Source organism: Hydra vulgaris, chromosome 11 (assembly GCF_038396675.1).
Source record: "Hydra vulgaris chromosome 11, alternate assembly HydraT2T_AEP".
Classification (NCBI taxonomy): Eukaryota; Metazoa; Cnidaria; class Hydrozoa; order Anthoathecata; family Hydridae; genus Hydra; species Hydra vulgaris.
The window spans coordinates 30,630,445-30,649,688 of NC_088930.1; the positions used below are offsets into that span (position 1 = coordinate 30,630,445).

The window sequence follows — 19,244 nt, forward strand, 5'->3', positions numbered from 1 at the left end:
GAATTTAATTTTCGTTAGCATTTTAACATAAAAATAAAATGCAGAAAAAATAAATTCATTTAGGTAACAAACACTTGCATGCACACAGCATGCAATTTTCGACACAGCATGGCAATCGCTTCTGACTTCGCTGGTAACCAGAGCAATTAATATTTTCAATTTACCTTAATTTTAGTGTTTTTCTGCAGTATAATATATGACAAAACAAATTTTCTTATTTTGGCAACTCTAAACTTTAAAGCGCATGGGCAAAGCGCACTTTATTTCAGCATTAGATTACTTAGTTTTACATTTTATTAAAAAAATCACACTTTTTTGAAATGGGCTAAACTTGATATATATTGCATTGACATATTAACTTTTTATTTACAAAGAATTAATGAAAAAGAACACATCGAGATGTATGCACTACACTTTTTTTATAGAAGTAATCTTTTAGACAGTTGAATAATTCTAAATTTAACAGAGATTTTTTTAATAAAATGTAAAATGCAGCATTGTTCAGTGATACACCCTAGGTTTTTATAACCGTCTTGTAATCTATTTGTAAAGAGTTTAGACTTATTTTAGCATAAAAACTAATTTATGTAGTTGAAGGAGAATTAATATATAGTGTTGAAAAGTTTCAGTGTTGAAAAGATGGAATTAAAACAAAAGAGCTAAGGATTAACATGATAAAGACATTAGTCATCCAGTTAAGAATGACCAAGCAAAAATATCTGGGAAATGGGCTTGTGGAGTGTGTAGGAAGGTTACATTTTGTGAGCAATGAGTTCATAAAAAAATGCATTTCAACTGCTTTATACACAAGGAGCATTTACTAATTTTCAGAAAATTTTCCCACCCACCCAGAGCTTTTTAAGACCCTCTCCTTTTTTACTTTTTAACCAGACACATTGGTTTTGTAAAAGATTTCTGGTGCAGGTAAACTCATAAATTAGGAGATTACAAAACAAAGTTGAAGGCCAAACAACATAATACTATTTAGAGTATCAGAAAGTAACGTTACCTCATTAGATAAATCATACCAAAAAGATGAGTAATTTTGTATTCAAATATTTACTATAACTACTTCACATATTGTTAAGAAAAATATAATTAAAGTGATCCAGCTTGGTAAAAAAGACAATATTGTATAACATTGTTCAAGACCATTGTTGGTAAAACTAGTAAATTATTGTCAAAAAAACTTTGTAATAAAGAATCTGAGTAAATTTGCAGATGCTAAGATATAAATCAATCAAAGAGCTTCATAGTTTGACAATAAAAGAAAACAAAGATCTTGAAATTCTAGTAGCTGAGGCAAAGAAATAACAGCAAAAAAAATGTAGGGGAACAAATAATTGTGGTAAGACAGATCAGAATAAATGAAAACTGAATTCAAGCAAAAATTGTATAGTGTAGACACATTATTGGAATAACTTAGAGTTGAGCTATAGAAAACTCTATAGAACTCTTAACTTAAATGTCACTAGTTGTCATTAGTTGAACAATAATATTTTATGAAGCTAACAAATTTGAAAATAAACTAAAATTATCATTTTAGTAAGATGTCATATATATATATATATATATATATATATATATATATATATATATATATATATATATATATATATATATATATAAATATATATATATATATATATATATATATATATAAATATATATATATATATATATATATATATATATATATATATATATATATATATATATATGTATATATATATATATATATATATATATATATATATAATTTTAAAAACACTTATCAAAATGTTTTCTACAGTTTGTTTCACCTTCAGCAGGTTTATCAAGAAGCTTCCTGATGATCCTGCTGAAAGTAAAACAGACTGTAGAGGATATTTAGATGAGTGTTTTTAATAATTTAAACCAAAAATATCTTTTAAGTCAGCCGCAGTGACTTAAAAATTACCAATGGAAAGGAGATTCTGGTACAATTCAGGATGTTGCTCAATGCAATGATTTGTCAAGTCTTGTGTATCAGTTATTCACTTGCAAATTTTCTGATAGATATTTTGTTAAGCTTGGAATTGATGGTGGTAAAGGTTTTCTCAAGTTTTATCTAAGCATTGTTGTACTGCATTAAGAGCAGATAGCAGCTTACCACCTCAAAATCAACCTCTCATTCAAAGGACTGGTAAAGACACTAGTTAAGAGATATATTGTTGTTGTGGTATCAGAAAATTTGTCAGAAATTTACTCCAACATTGAACAAATCTAGTCATTGAAAAATGCAAATAAAGTCAAATTTTAGAATACACTAGCTTACATAGTGTATTTTACAGTTAGATCGCTCAATGTTTTTTAAAGACATATATTTTAAAGAAAGATCTTGGCAGTAAGATAATATTTGTTGACATCCTAATAGTAAGATAAAATTTAGTTATAGAAAACTACATCATTTAAAAACTTAATTTAATTTTAACTTTTGACCTACATGTATTTAACTTTATTAGTTAATAAAACAATTTAATAGATAATCATTAGTTAAACAATATAATTTTATGAAGCATATCAATTTAACTTTTAATTTTATTTTGAACCAACAAACCTCTGATTGAAATTATTGCCATAGCTTAGAATGTAAAAGTATTGCCTTAGTAGTAGCGTGTAAAAAATTGTGTTGCTTTGTTATTGTAAATGTATAATAATACATTTATAATAATTAATCTGAGTGTTACACACAGGTTAATTATTAAATGCAATAATGTAACAGGTAAATGTAATGGTAAGTGTATTATAATACACTTACCTATTACATTTACCTATTACAAACCTGTGTGTAACACACAGGGTAACTATTGTAAACGTATTATAATACATTTACAATAACAAAACATATTATTATACAATCAATGTGTTAATAAAAAACACTGTATTTTAATAAAATACAGTTATAAAATTATAAAATTTTTTATTATTTAATTTTTTATAAAATTAATAAAATAAAAATTAGTTAATAAAAATAAATAAAATTTTTATTTACACATTAAATGTATAACAAAAAATAATATAATTTTATGTTTTACTCTCTGTACATGTTTTACTTAACACTCTCGGTATATGTTATACTTAAGAATAACATAAAAACAAATTAACAAAGTTAGTAAACTATAATACTATAAAAAAATTAAAAACAATAGCGGTAAATAAAGTTTAGGTAAATAAAACCTAAAATCTAAGAATTTTACAGGAATGGCTCCTTAATTTGATTGGTCAAAATATTTGCTCCGATCTAAAGAATATATTCATAATATTTCATATACATGTTCCATATATAACATATACAAGTCACGATATCCGGTAAACGAGAAAATGTTTTTCGGACTTAGTGAAACAAAATTTTTTCATTTAATCAAAATAGGGAGCCATTCCTGTATTTAACGGCTCCTAACATCACTGACAATATCAATAATCGGGATTCATTCCGCCAACGTGAAACCACATGAAATAAAACTTAAGAAGACCTTTTATTTAATGTTTATCTATTTTACGCGGTTTTAGTTCGGATTAAGTTAGCACATGTACTAATTTTTAAACTGTAAGATTAAATTCAAAAATTAGTACATGTGGCCAACTAAATCAGAACTTGGGTTGAACATCATCTAGATACAAATTATTTTGATTTTGAACATTAAAAACAACTATTGCAAAAAGTAAAGTTATAAATTTTTAAGGAGCTATTACTTTTTGTTTACGTTCCTTCAAAAAAAGAATTCGTTCTCTTTCCTCGTTCCGCTATTTAAAAGGAACCAGTTCCAAGCTTCGTTCCTCAAAAAAGGAACTAGTTCAAGGAACTCGTTCTTCCAAACACTGTTATAATTATATATATATATATATATATATATATATATATATATATATATATATATATATATATATATATATATATATATATATATATATATATATATATATATATATATATGTATATATATATATATATATAAATATATATATATATATATATATATATATATATATATATATATATATATATATATATATATATATATATATATATATATATATATATATATAATTAATTAGTAAAAAACACTTATCTAACTTTTATCTTCGACTTGAAGTTTCACCATTGCTGGATCATCAGGAAGAGTTCATTGCTGGATCATCAGGAAAAACTCTTCCTGATGATCCAGCAATGGTGAAACTTCAAAGATAAAAGTTAGATAAGTGTTTATTACTAATTAACTATTGCTCTGTTCTTTAAGAACATTGAGCACTCTATTTGTAATATACACTAACATAATTTACATATATATATATATATATATATATATATATATATATATATATATATATATATATATATATATTTATATATATGTATATATATATATATATATATATATATATATATATATATATATATATATATATATATATATAAACTAACATAATTTACATATATATGTATATATATATATATATATATATATATATATATATATATATATATATATATATATATGTATATATTTATATATATAAATGAAATATCAAAGGCAATAGATAAATATCTAGACTTGCAAAAGTCAGATTTAAGTGGGCTCTATGTATTTATAGAGAGTTTAAGGGGAATCAAAAATCTGTCAAACTTAATAAAAGTCTGACTTTGTCAGGGTTCAACTTAACGGGGTATATATATATATGTATATATGTATATATATATATATATATATATATATATATATATATATATATTATATATATATATATATATGTATATATATATATATATATATATATGTATATATATATATATATATATATATATATATGTATATATATATATATATATATAAATAAAATTTAGAGCCTTTAACATTACTTGCAGGTCCTTGTGCTAAAAGGGAAAGTGGTGTGCATTGATATGAAACCTATTCACTTCATTAAACCCCTTTAATGCTTTAAAATATTGTATCTTATCCCCTAACTGCCTTCTTTATTCTAGAGTTTGTAGATTTAGATAAGTTAGACGGGCTTTTACATTTATAAATAAATACATGGGTTTACCCACAGCTACTGTGAGCAAGTGTTTTGCCAGAAGTTGGCAAAACACTTGCTCAGCTGTGCAACAAATTAAACAAAACTAAAAATTTTAATAATTAAGAGTTTTCTGGTGGAATAGTTCTCCATTCACCATTAAATATGATTTTATTGTTTTCTTATAAATACCCAACCAATATTTACAGACAGGTACCGTATGGTTTTTGTCTGGGAATGGGATTTTGACGGGTAAATGTTTTGTTATCCGGACGGGCTCCATATGGTAAAAGTATTAAGCAAATTTGCTTGATTGGGTTTTATTCGGGTTTTATCAGAGCCAAAGGATCTAGGGATTTGACAGGTTTCCCATAAGGTTCCCAAAAGGTTTACCCTGATAATAAAAAAATCATTACAAAACTTACTCTATGGTTGCCATTTATAATTTGTATTGTGTGTAAAATAAATTTTATATACAATACAAATTATACTTTTGTATGTATTATATTTACATTGTAATTAGAGAACATTGTAAAAAGAGAAAAAATTTTTATGGTGTATTTTTTCACTGTGTTGTTTTCCATTGAGACACTTGCATTTTTAAATTTTAAAAATGATCATTTTTATATAAAATAATCATTTTGATCATTTTAAATTAAAATTATCAAAATATACAGTTTTGTTTCTGCTAGTGGTGGTAATAACTGCTTCAGGTTAATCAAAATATTGGTTTAGTCAGAAACATTTAAAAAGAGCAAACAGGTGATTATATTTAGGGAATTTAAAGCTTTTAAATTGTTTTTACAGATCCACTCTTTTCCATTAAATTTTTTATATTTTATGAAGGCAAAATGACTGATGTTAACAAAGTTTACCCAATGTCAGATATAAATATTAGGTTGTTTACATATAAATGCAAAAAATAGCTTTATTGTTATACAACAACAACAACAACAGGTGATTTATTTTTCTTTTTAAATCATACAATAATATTATAATAATAATAAATATAATAATAATAAAAAATTTCATAACTTGATTGTGGTAAGTAATAAATAAATAATTGGTTAATAAGTAAATAATTGGTTAATAAAAAAAATAAAAAAAATATATATATATATATATATATATAAATATATATATATATATATATATATATATATATATAAATGATAATAATATAAAATAATTTAATAATGAGTAAATTAACTATAAGTATTTAATAATAATAACTAAATGATTGATAAGGATTGTGTCACTCAAACAGAATTCTGATCAAAGTAGTGACACCAGTTTTTAAATATACGATGATTAATATTAAGCATACACACATAGAACATACATAAACAAAGTAAACATTTAAAAATCATACTTTGATGATAATAATAAAAAATAAACTAACAAGAAGTTAATGATAATAGTTTTAGCAATCATAATTAAAAAAAAATAAGAGTATATTTTAAATATTTAGTGAAAATCATGTCGATAAGTTAGAATAAAATTGTTCTCAGAATTTTTTTTAATTGATTTTGTTTTAAATTAAGAAAAGTCGATAAAGGTGGTTGGAGTTAAAGTTTTTTGAACTCTTTCATACATCAACTGTATTTTTCATACATCAACTGCATCTTTCATACATCAACTACATTTTTTATTACTTGATATTTTTTGACTTTGATTTAAAATTGTATGTATTTTTTCTCGATTTAAAATTGTATTAACAATAATATCATAATATTCATAATAATAACTTACAATTCTAATACTTGTAAATACTTATAATACTTTACTTATGTTTTCAATACAGATAAAATTTTTATTGATATGAACTTTTGCATTCACACTTTAATTACAAAACTTTATTTTATCTTGATAACTAGTTATTATATAGATTATGACCATATTATTATAGGGTCAAATCATTATATTTCAACCAATGGCCTGTGGCTCACCATCTTTGATCGTTCTGATTTTTACATGTTGTTATGTGCATCATGTAGATAAGTTAAATTTGAAATTTTAGACTTCCAAGTACAACGATTCAGAAATTATAGCTTTACAAACATGACACAGTGGCCCCCCTCGATTTGCAAATGGTCAAAACAGACAGCTTTAGAGCTGTATAACTTTTTTCTCACTTTCAACAAGTGTCTCATTTTTTCTAGAACTATTTTCTGGATAGTTCTCTTCTTAAAAAAGTGGTTCTTCTTAAAAAATTATGACCTCCTCAACTTTGGAAAAAATCATAAAATTGCTAAAATATGCCAAAATAAAACTAACTGTAGTATTATTCTATTCATCCATAAGTCTTTACAGATAGGTTTTCTGATTAGCTACTACTGTCTGCAATAAATGGGCAAAATATAGGCAGCTTTTTGCAGTTTAGAAATATATCTAAAACCTCACCCTTACCTTAGTGAGTAGGGGGGGGGGGTCCAGACTACATAAACACCACTCATTACCTATAAAATGGAATTTAAAGAAATAATGGTTCCATTTTGAAATTAATTTAGATATTAGGTACCTAAATATCTAAATTAATTTAGAGACCTTTATTTGAACCATAATGAAGATCTTTAAAAAGTTACTGCCTCCTTTATTTGTGCCCCTATCTACTATAAAGACCAGATCAAGGAGAGGACAATCAACCATAACTTTTCTTTTATTAAGAAATGACTAATAATTAGTTGCACCCTTTACATAGGCCAGTTGGCAGATTAGAGGGGCACTGGTTTCTAGTAACACATACAACTGTTGATGATTGAAAAATAGGGTAATTTAAAAATGCTGACATTTTTGGTGTGGATTTGACAAGTTTATAATGTTTGCATTTTCAGATAGTTGGGTCTAATGGTCTTATATGCTGTTAATCTTAGATCAAAACAAAGTGTTAGAAAAATTTACAAGCATCTCAAAATGGCTGAAAACTAGATTTTTAGGCGAGTGTACATTTTGCTTTTAGATATATTTCTAAACTGCAACAAGCTGCCTATATTTTGCCCGTTTATTGCAGACAGTAGTAGCTAATCAGAAAACTTATCTGTAAAGACTTGTGGATGAATAGAATAATGCTAGAGTTAGTTTCATTTTGGCATATTTTAGCAATTTTATGATTTTTTCCAAAGTTGAGGAGGTCATAAATTTTTTTTAATTTAACACAAGTTAATAAAAACCACTTTTTTAAAGAGAGAACTATCCAGAAAATAGTTCTAGAAAAAATGAGACACTTGTTGAAAGTGAGAAAAAAGTTATACAGCTCTAAAGTTGTCTATTTTGACCATTTGTAAATCGAGGGGGCCACTGTGTCATGTTTGTAAAGCTATAATTTCTGAACCGTTGTAACCGTTGTACTGTGAAGTCTGAAATTTCAAATTTAACCTATCTATATGATGCATATAACAATATGTAAAAATCAGGAAAATCAGAGATGGTGCCCCACAAAGTTTTCTTTAAATTGGTTGAAATATAATGATTTGACCCTATAACCAATTTATCATAACTGAGTTATAATAAGTTAAAATCCATTTTTCTTTTTTATAACTTAATTTTAAAATGTCGGGATAAAAATACTAAGTTCCAGGTTAAAGGAACAAAAATAGGTCTTATATGATATGTATCTTCTTATGTATATCTTGTATTTTGCAGCATGTTTAAGAATATTTCTGCTTGGTGCATCTGACTATTGACAATATTTGCATACTGATATGAGTAAAAGTGACTTCAACAACCAGAATGTATTTTTTTTAATAAATATTAGTAATGACAGGTTAGTAAATATGTTTATAATAATAATGGTAATAACTTTTATTTGTTAGAATTAGTGAAAGACATATGCATGATAGACATGCATGAACTTTTTGGGGGCAAATATAATGATTGAAGTAAATATCACCTTTGTTTATTAGCACAATTAAAATAGTGTAAAAAAATATTATTTTTGTCTAAAGAATATTGGGCAAAGTTCAATATTTTCTTAAGTATTGAATATTATAAAAAAACACGTATAAAAAAAAACATGTATCATAAAATAAAAAAATAAGGTCTTTGAACAAGCTTTTTTAATTGACCTGAAAAATTTTATATTTGAACGAGGGACATTTATCAAGTACTTAAGATTTAACTGTATTATTTTCTATATCTATTAAAGAATGGACATTGTAAACTAGTTGATCCTTACCAAATGACTGCACAAAATAAGTTAGTAACTTATTTAAGATTTTCAAAGTTTTTTTTAATATTTCTAATGTTTAGGGTTAATGTCGAAAATAATGGTAAAAATAATAAATAACTAAAAGACTTACCCTAATACTCGCATTTGATCAAAATTTCGTAAGTATCTGACGCAAACGGCTTCTCAATATTTTAATTAAACACCCAACAACACCACTACCACTTTTTTTCTAAAGGAAAAAAAGTGGTAGTGGTGTTGTTGGGTGTTTTTTTTTTCTTTCAGAAAATCCTAGATAGATAGATATTGGACTTTTTCAGAAATTGACGATTGTGCCCTTCCACTTCGAAACCCATGTCGTTGGCCATGATATATTATTTGAATTTTCAGCCAAAATAGGCGAAACTTTTAAAGAAATGGTATTTGCAGGTGTTAAACCAAACATATTTGTTATTTTTTTAGATTGTACCTTATTCCTTAAGGCATTGCAAAGAATTATGAGCAAATTTTAAGAAATGATTTTTACAAATAAGTTTTCAAGAAAATCCCTAAAATTGCTGGGAAAATCCCAACTCTCAAGAAGTTTTTTCCAAGAGACATTTTCACAGTTAAAGTGAGTTTCCACTTATTCGTTCTTGTACGGAAATGGGATAGAGAAGGGAAAAATAATCAAGTAAGCATGCATAGTTCTACTTTGGACAAATTAAAACTTATAATATGCATGCCTCGTGATTATTTTTCCTTTCCCATTTCGGTGAAAAAACTAATATTCTATTAGTATTTAATAACAATTAATTTTCTATAATTTTGAGAATTATTATTAAATTTTAATTTATGATAAGCAAACTTTATTAGGAGATCTTTTAAATGGGATTTGAGATTTTTTAAATTGGGAATTTTAATAAGATTATAAAATGAGCATTTGGAAATACCTCGTTTGACGGGACTCTACAACGCTAGTTTACACCCTGACATATATATATATATATATATATATATATATATATATATATATATATATATATATATATATATATATATATATATATATATATATATATATATATATATATATGTATATATATATATATATATTTATATTTATATATATATATATATATATATATATATATATATATATATATATATATATATATATATATATATATATTTATATTTATATATATATATATATATATATATATATATATATATATATATATATATATATATATATATATATATATACTAATAATTTTAAATGTATTCTTTAAAATAGCGCGAAACTTTTTTCGTTTCACACTAAGGTTTCTTAGTGTGAAACGAAAGACTCATCAGAAACCTTATTTATTGTATAACTTTTATAAAAATTTAGGTGCTCTTTTACAAATGTAATAATTTTTTTTAATTAGTATTATCTATTGGAAAAATTTTTTAGAATTTTGGGGTCATTTTGAAAGAAGGGGGGGTATATAAGGTTATATATATATATATATATATATATATATATATATATATATATATTGGTCTAATCGGCGTGATGTCACACTGTTTAAAAAGTTTTTTTTTTTTAAATTAACCATCTTTATTTGGGGGAAAACAAACTAAAAAATCCATAGCGGTTTGTTGAGTACTTTTTTTTTTAAATGCCAAAAAGTTGTTGTATTGTTGGTTGCTCTAACAATATTAAAAAAAATCATGAACTTAAGTTTTATAGTCTTCCTCAAGATGAAGTGCTTCGAAGAAAGTGGCTAAATGCGGTAAATTGTGCTGCAGATAATAATGCATGTAGGAAGCAGTGGTCTCCTAAGTCTTCTAATGTTTATGTTTGTTCGACATATTTTATTACTGGTGGGTTACTTTTACTTTGCATCTTATATGCATCTTTGCATCATAAATTTTGATAAATACTTAAACAAATATCAGTACTTTTTATACCACAATATTTACAATTGTTTAGGTAAAAGAGAACTTTTTGAAAAACATCCAGACTCAATTCCTTCAATCTTTGATACTGAAAAACTAAGTTCCCCTCAAAGAAAAATTAACATTAGTAGAATTAATAGAGTCAATAGAAGAACAAATAGACAAAGTAAAAATTATTTTTATATATCAAATCATTTTTAGTAATACTCTCATTTGTTATTTTGAAATGCTATGTTTTAGTTTTGTTTTTGATAGTTTTTTTTTAAACAGATTTGGTTGTTCCTGCACGTAAGAAACTAAAACTTTTTGATGAATCTAACATAGAAGAAGTTGATTTTGTAATTGAAAAAAAGAGCTTATGTAGTAAAAGTCATTAATATTTAATAATGAAGTAAATTAGTTAATTTTATTGATATTTTAAATGAATGACAATGTGTTGTACCTGTAATGTAAATGAATAAAAAATACTCTGAAAATATTTTATTCAATTTTTCAGAAATCAGTGATTCTGCATACACAGAAAGTTTTTTAGAACAATGTTCTAGCAAGAGTTTTGAAAAACAAGGTATTGTTTTTAATTTTAAAGAAACAATGTTTTGATTTTAATTTTAACTTCATGTCTTATGTTAAAAAAAAACACGGTAAATAATAATGATTTTTTAAAAACATTATTTTTTTATATAGAATTTTGTCCTTCTACATCAAATAAGGAACAATTAGAACAAAGTTCCAGCAAAAGTTTAAGTAGTTCTACATGTAACGAAGATCTTTTAAAACAATGCTCTAGCAAAAGTCTTACAGAAGGTATTGCTTATTGTATTCAGATGTATATATTCTTCTATTTTCCTTAAAATTTTGATTTTTCTTTCCCAGGTTTTAGTGTTTCTATACCGTAAAGAGTTACTATAAAACAATGCTTTACCAATAGTTTTATAATAGATATGAGTAGAGCATACAATTACTATAAAATTAAAAATTAGCTAATTTTTGTATTTTGCATTGGTAATGTTTATTGTAAATTAATAAAAAATTATTCTCAAGAATTTATTTTCCAATGAATAATGAAATTTTTTTTTAAATCTAAAGGTTCTTAATCTTAAGTTGAAAATTTCAATCTTAAGTTGAAAATTTTTTTTTCAAATAATTTTTTATGTATTTTATTTTGCACAATTGTAAAACTCATTTATAAACATTTTGTGTTAATATTTTTCAGAACTTATCACCCTAAATGCAAATAAAATATTTTTGAACATTTTTTTAGCAAAGGTTTTAAACAGGGATTGGTTATTATATTCAAATCTATATATATGTACTTACATATTTAAAAAAGTTTGATTTTTCTTTTTAGAATTTTGGTTTTCTACACTTAATAAGAGTAATTTAGAACAATGCTCTAATGATATTTTTAGACAAGGTATTGATTTTTTTTCTTTTTAAATATATATGAATCTTTTGAGAAACACCTCATGTCAATTTTTGGCCAAAATTAATTTCGACATAAAATTGTTTGTGAAGGCTAGACACATCCAATATGCATAAAACAAATCATCTCCACTTAGTCACCCCTGTAAGAAACATACAAAAAAATTCAAAAAATATTAGATTATGGATCAGCTGGGTTTTTTTTGATTTCTGAAAAGTTTTTTTATTTTGGATATGAAGTGTTTCTCAAATGACCAATTCATATATTTTTTTTACTTTTTTTAGAAATTCCTTATAAATACAATGCTTGTTTTTTTTTCAGAATTTCCTATTCCTTTAAGTACTGAAGATTCCAATGAGAATTACGGAAAAAGTATTTATCTTAGCTTCAATTATATCTTAGTCTTTTATATAAAATATTTGTAAAAAGTAAATACTAATACTTTTTTCTTATATTTTTTATAAACAAGTGTTCTTATTGACACCGATTGTCAGTTGAGGAAAAATTCCTCTGAGAGTCTTTTCAATTTGTATGCAGATATTGATGGTGTAAGCTCTGTAACTATATCTGAGAGACAACAACTCTACAGTGAAATAAATAATCTTCGCCTAGAAAGGGATTTATTCATGTCAAAGTTTATGTCCCTAAAATTTAATAATTGTAATCTGGGAATAAATAAAATTCGATCACAACCTGATAAATGCACTATGGTTACAGATCTTAGTCTATCAGTATTAGAAAAGCTGCTGTGTTTCCTGTGCAAAGGAACTGATGAAAATTTGCTTAAAATTTTGGATTCAGCAGATCAAATAGTATTCTGCTTAGTAAAGTTGAGACACAACATTAACATTGATATGTTATCGTTTATGTTTGGTTTTAAAAAAACTACTGCATTAGATAATTTTTGGAAATGGATTGATACAATGTATGTTAAATTAAAGTATTTAATAAAAATGCAAGATAGGGATCATATTTATAACACAATTCCTCCAGTTTTCAAGAACAAATTTCCAAGATTAACGTCGATTATTGATTGTTTTGAGGTTTTTGTGGAATCGCCATCATCCGTTATGGCAAGAGCACAGTTTTTCAGCCAATATAAAAAACATTGCACAATAAAATGTCTTATATCATGTACACCTCTTGGAGCCATCAATTTTATTTCAAAGTGCTACGGAGGTAGAGCTTCAGATAATCAAATTTTACGTGAATCAGAATTTGTATCTAGCAAGTACCATATGCCAGGTGATCAAATTTTAGCAGATAGAGGTTTTACATTGCAAGATGATTTTGCTGCTGGAAGCTGCTCTTTGTTGATAAACCCAGCTTTTACGAAAGGTAAAGCTCAACTTTCTGCTTCAGATGTAGAAAAATCTCGTAATATATCATCGGTTAGGATACATATTGAAAGAGTTATTAAACTATTAAAAAATCGCTACACAATTCTTCAAGGTACTTTGCCACTGCGAACAATTAAAAACATTTCTGATGAAGCTACGTCACTCTTTCTAATTGTGACAAAATAGTAACCGTATGCGCTGCTCTGACAAACCTTGGGGAAAGTATCGTTTACGAGAAAAACTCACTTTTTATCTTAGTTATTTTTTAAACGGCTATTTTCATAGCCACAAATCATATTTAAAGTATTACTTGGCATAGATAATTTTTTACAAGTTTAATGGATTATTATTAGTATATATATATATATATATATATATATATATATATATATATATATATATATATATATATATATATATATATATATATATATAAGAAAATAAAAATTTTTAAGTTTTTCTGTGCATAACTAAAAAACAAGCAGTTCTTAACAGATGGAATAAAATTATTTTTGTTAGGAAAAAAACAGGTTAAGAAAACATTCATAAGTGATAGTCAAACCGCGTACATGCTTGCCATCTTGAACACCACCGTTTGCTGTACACACCTGTACGCTCTTGGGTAACCCCTATCCCCATACATGCTTACACATTTTATGAGTGGCCCCTAGGTAGTTCCAGCACTGCAGGTTATTTTCTTTGGTTTTCTTTTAAAGATTACTAGGAACTATTGTAAGTAGGTTATAATTTTAAAAATGGGAGGTTTTTAATTGAGAATAATTCTCTACCGTGTCAAAAACGTATACGTTTAAAGGAAAAAATGCAGGATGTCTGTCGGTTTAGAGAAAAGTAAGGGAATTCAGATTACCGTTAAAAAATCAGAAAAATTGGGTAAAATTTCTAGAAAATCTTCTGTACCAAACTGAAGCTACCTTTTAGTTATATATAAAGTTAGATTAAAATATTCAGTTCGCTTTGTTACGCGGTAAACTCCAAAGGTGTTACTCGGTAACTTATATTTAATATATAACATGTATATATAAACAATAACTACGAACTTGATATCGGTTGAGAATATAATATTAATACAACATTTACATATAATAACAATAATAATACAATATGATTGTTCCTCAAACACCACTATATAATTTATTTTATTTAAAAATACACAGAAAAGAAATAAAATAAAACAGATTTTCAAGATTTTCTGTCACTAAACAACTTATAAACAAAGTAAAACTATACACTTTTGAAATTTCTTGGGCTAGTACCACCTTGATAATATATATAATAATTAATAACTATATCCAATCAATTTATTTAATAAAAGTCAACATGGCTGAAATACTCAATATGGCTGAAGATCAATCAATCACTATGACAAAAAAGCACTTAACAATTTGAATTACTTTTACTGTTATATTATAATGACATTAGACAAACAAATTTTTTTGTGAAAATAAATAAAAATTTGATCCTTCATTTTAACTAATATTTTGAAAAATCTATTCCATACCCGCGGGGTTCCCGCAATTTCACAATCCATCCCCATGGGAATCCCGGAGAAACTGAACCCATCCCCGCGGAGTCCGCGGGATTGCCGTGAAACCCAACCACATGGAGCTCTCTTCTCCATACCCTCTTATTTATTTTATTTTCTTCCCCGTTTATTATTATTTTCGAAAAATGATTAAAAAAAAAAAAAAAGAGAGAGAGGGGTTACGATTTTTTAACTCTTAGTGTAATCAGGCCTTAAAAGTAAAAAAAATTATCAAGACACTGATAAAAAAAAACAACCTTTTAGTGTACTGTTTAAAAAATCAAAACCATAAAACAAGGAATTGAGAGTTCATTTTAAAAACCACCCTCCCGCTCTTATTTGTTAGATCTTGAGGAAAAATTTTAATTACCCTTTTAATAAGCACCAATAAGTATCGGACGTGTACCCTACAACCTAGCTTAATCCAAGGTTGTTATGACTTTTATAGTCAATGCCTTCATCAAAGAATATCCTCTTTTTGACAGACAAGGGTTTATTACATCAAAGGCAAAACAACTTAACTGTCTATTAGTATTTTATTTATGACTGCATCAGTTTAAAGCGTATACCTTAATATGCTATTAATAAAATGTGGCTATGAAAATAGCCGTTTTTTTAACTCACGAAGATGATACATATTCTTTTAAGTGACCAAGCCAAAAATTTTTTGATTTCTCAACTGTACACCATTATTGTATAAAAGGCTAAAAAAAAATTCCATAATGTAATACATAGTTTAAAAAACTAATAATTCTATTTAAAAATTAAAAATACATAAATTACTTTTTTTGTGTTTAGGATCTTTTTTTTTGTATTTGCAGTCACTGCAATACCATACAGTAGATTTAGGTGGTGAATTCAAAGATAAACATTTAAGATGAAACTAGTTATCGCATGAATCACAACCATCCATTGTATCATCACTTTGAAAACTTTTAGATTTACAAATACAAAAAAGTATATCTTTATTTATAGGATTATTTGATGTAGAGGGGAGTAATTTTCTTTCTGATTCTATTTCTCTTGTTACTAACTCTCTCAAAATAAAAGTATTCCAAAAAATATCACACTTAATTAATACATTCTCAATGAAAGAGGTGTCAGGCTCAATGCGCAATAAAACAAATTCACTGGGTGTCCACACCATGAAGTCACAGTAACTGACTCCAGTAACTCTAATTTCAAGTTGAACTTGGAAAAAATATTGGTGTTCTTTTTTTAAAAAGTAGTTTCCATTCATGTTTACACCAATACAAAAAGCATCTTTAACTATGACCTCTTTTAATGACTTGTCTTTTAAACTAACAGGACATTTAATTTCTAAAACTCCATGTCCACAACAAGTACAATAAACAGCACCATCAGGAGATGCTGCATACCATAGTTTTTCAAAGTCAATACAAAGTCCTATTCTTTCAACTCTCAAATTTTGATGAATAAAAATATCTGACAGTGGTTTTGAATTACTTATTGCATTTGAGTCAGAATGAATCTGTTTATATAAAGTCAATGCATTTATTTCATTTACTCTTCCCCAATTTATTGCAGGATTTTTAATCTGTATATTTTTCTCTGCACAAATCTTTAAAATTAATAAAACAGTTGGCATTTTAATTCTAGCATGAAAAACTTGATGCAAAGTGGAGCCAGTTATTCGACCAACTCTTACTCTAAACCAAGAATCACATAGCACTTGATTTCGTGTTGCTTCTTCAACATAAACTATAACGTCAGAAGTCAAACTTATTTGTTGTTTTTTCTCATCAAAATAAGATATCAGTTGCTCACTGTCAAATGATTTATAATTTCCATTAAAAAATTGTCTTAAAGATGTTGGTAATTTTGGTATGAAAACAGATTCCATTTGAATAAATTCCTTATCAAAATCTTTAAACAAATGAAGAGCAGCAGTTTTGGGCTGCACAGATTGTATTTTTGATAAAAAATCATTTATTTCTTGAGGTGTTGGAGAAAGAGGCATTTTTCTCATTCTCTTTTTAGAAAGCTTTTCTTTTGCAGCATCAGTGTATAAGTTGATTTGAGAAACTGGGGAGCTAACAATATTTTTTGTAAAATTTTGGTTCCATTGACAAGGCAAGTCAGTTGGTGTGCTCGATGTCATTCCAATACAAACAGCGGCTTCAATTTTATATAGCATTGCAGCAACATGTGAGCATGTTTCGCCAAGACTAAAAAAATAGATAAAAACTATAAAACTATAATTGAATTTTTGAATTTTATTTTTACTAATTTTATATAAAAGAGACACACCCAGCCATACAGTCACACCCAGCCATACCCAGCCATACAGTCACACCCAGCCATACCCAGCCATACAGTCACACCCAGCCATACCCAGCCATACAGTCACACCCAGCCATACCCAGCCATACAGTCACAATGAGCAGTTAAAACATTACCAAGAGAGTCAAGAGCAACCCAAGGTTTATGGTTAGGAGATGTGGTCCTAAATATGAAGGTCGAACCTCACATTTCAAGATAGTAATATCCTGAGATACTTTCAAATGAACAATAGTTTGGACCCAGCCATCTTGAAAGAATTTCCAAGCCTCTAATGCCTTATAGTTTTCCATTGCTTCTGGAGAATAGATACCTAAAAAACAATAACATTGAAAGAAATGTATATGCATTTTGTATATACATTATTTTTTTCCCATAATATATAATATAAAGCATATTATAATATATATCCATGTAAATACATCCATAATGTATTTTACAAAGCAAAGAAAACAAACAGTTTTTGAAATGTTTGCAATTAATGTTACTAACATTACTGAAATACTGAAATAATAAAAATTTTAAAATATAAATTAGATAAGAATCCCTTACGTGGAGTTATAATCAGATAGTTATAAAGTTTGTGATAGCTCAAAGAAGGCCACTGACTTGGATCTTCACTCCAAGAATCTGCTGTAAACTTGTATGGACATTTACTTAATCCTAAAATAACCAAAATTATATTTAAACAGCAATTAATGCATTATTTTATTTAAACAGAGAGTATGTAAAAATAAAGTAAAATCACCTAAAATATTTATTTTTCACTGATATCTTTCCGCTGCTTCTTTTGATAAAGTTTCAAAGTAATTGTAGGACATAGTGCTTTTTAAAAAGTACTTCGCGTATAAAAGAATAGTTTGTTTTCCCCCAATTCAATATGGTTAGTTTTGGTGTCGCAATATAGTCACGTGAGTGCGACTGGAGATATATATATATATATATATATATATATATATATATATATATATATATATATATATATATAGGGGGTATATAAAGTTATATACAATATATATATATATAAAGTTATATACAATATATATATATATATATATATATATATATATATATATATATATATATATATATATATATATATATATATATATATATATATATATATATATATATATATATATATATATATATATATATATATATATATATATATAGGGGGTATATAAAGTTATATACAATATATATATATATAAAGTTATATACAATATATATATATATATATATATATATATATATATATATATATATATATATATATATATATATATATATATATATATATATATATATATATATACATATATACAGGGGCGGATTAGGCTTTTGAAAAGACCCGGGAAATGCTATCATGAAAAAGGCCCACCAAGTGACATTTTTTTTTAAATCGTATTTGCTTGTAACCCCTCACTTTTAAATACTTTTGTAACACTATTGAACAATAAGGACTTGTATACACTTGTTTAAAATCAATAAAGATGTCATTTAAGTACA

At 25.8% G+C, this 19,244-nt stretch overlaps 2 protein-coding genes across 7 annotated transcripts; one reads left to right on the forward strand and one right to left on the reverse strand.

The window, feature by feature from the left end:
- Nucleotides 1-10,597: 10,597 nt before the first annotated feature.
- On the forward strand, nucleotides 10,598-14,222 carry LOC105846376 (uncharacterized). 5 transcript variants are annotated; one of them, XM_065810737.1, is made up of 7 exons: nucleotides 10,598-11,050; nucleotides 11,160-11,291; nucleotides 11,396-11,516; nucleotides 11,622-11,690; nucleotides 11,810-11,929; nucleotides 12,474-12,539; nucleotides 12,870-14,222. In XM_065810737.1, exon 7 carries the CDS (start codon nucleotides 13,175-13,177, stop codon nucleotides 14,072-14,074), a length of 900 nt encoding a protein of 299 aa, XP_065666809.1. In that variant the 5' UTR covers nucleotides 10,598-11,050; nucleotides 11,160-11,291; nucleotides 11,396-11,516; nucleotides 11,622-11,690; nucleotides 11,810-11,929; nucleotides 12,474-12,539; nucleotides 12,870-13,174; the 3' UTR covers nucleotides 14,075-14,222. The 5 variants fall into 5 exon arrangements, with proteins under 5 accessions (XP_065666809.1, XP_065666808.1, XP_065666811.1 ...); XM_065810736.1 differs by lacking the exon at nucleotides 10,598-11,050 and having other exon boundaries at nucleotides 11,065-11,291; nucleotides 12,870-12,920; nucleotides 13,018-14,222; XM_065810739.1 differs by lacking the exon at nucleotides 10,598-11,050 and having other exon boundaries at nucleotides 11,065-11,291; nucleotides 11,396-11,690; nucleotides 12,870-12,920; nucleotides 13,018-14,222.
- Nucleotides 14,223-15,948: 1,726 nt separating this feature from the next.
- LOC136087575 (uncharacterized) lies at nucleotides 15,949-18,587 on the reverse strand. Of its 2 annotated transcripts, XM_065810741.1 has the most exons (5): nucleotides 18,481-18,587; nucleotides 18,285-18,395; nucleotides 17,815-18,045; nucleotides 16,215-17,620; nucleotides 15,949-16,135 (listed from the first exon to the last, which is right to left on the reverse strand). In XM_065810741.1, exons 3-4 carry the CDS (start codon nucleotides 17,820-17,822, stop codon nucleotides 16,315-16,317), a joined length of 1,314 nt encoding a protein of 437 aa, XP_065666813.1. In that variant the 5' UTR covers nucleotides 17,823-18,045; nucleotides 18,285-18,395; nucleotides 18,481-18,587; the 3' UTR covers nucleotides 15,949-16,135; nucleotides 16,215-16,314. The 2 variants fall into 2 exon arrangements, with proteins under 2 accessions (XP_065666813.1, XP_065666812.1); XM_065810740.1 differs by lacking the exons at nucleotides 17,815-18,045; nucleotides 18,285-18,395; nucleotides 18,481-18,587 and adding an exon at nucleotides 17,703-17,790.
- Nucleotides 18,588-19,244: the final 657 nt, after the last annotated feature.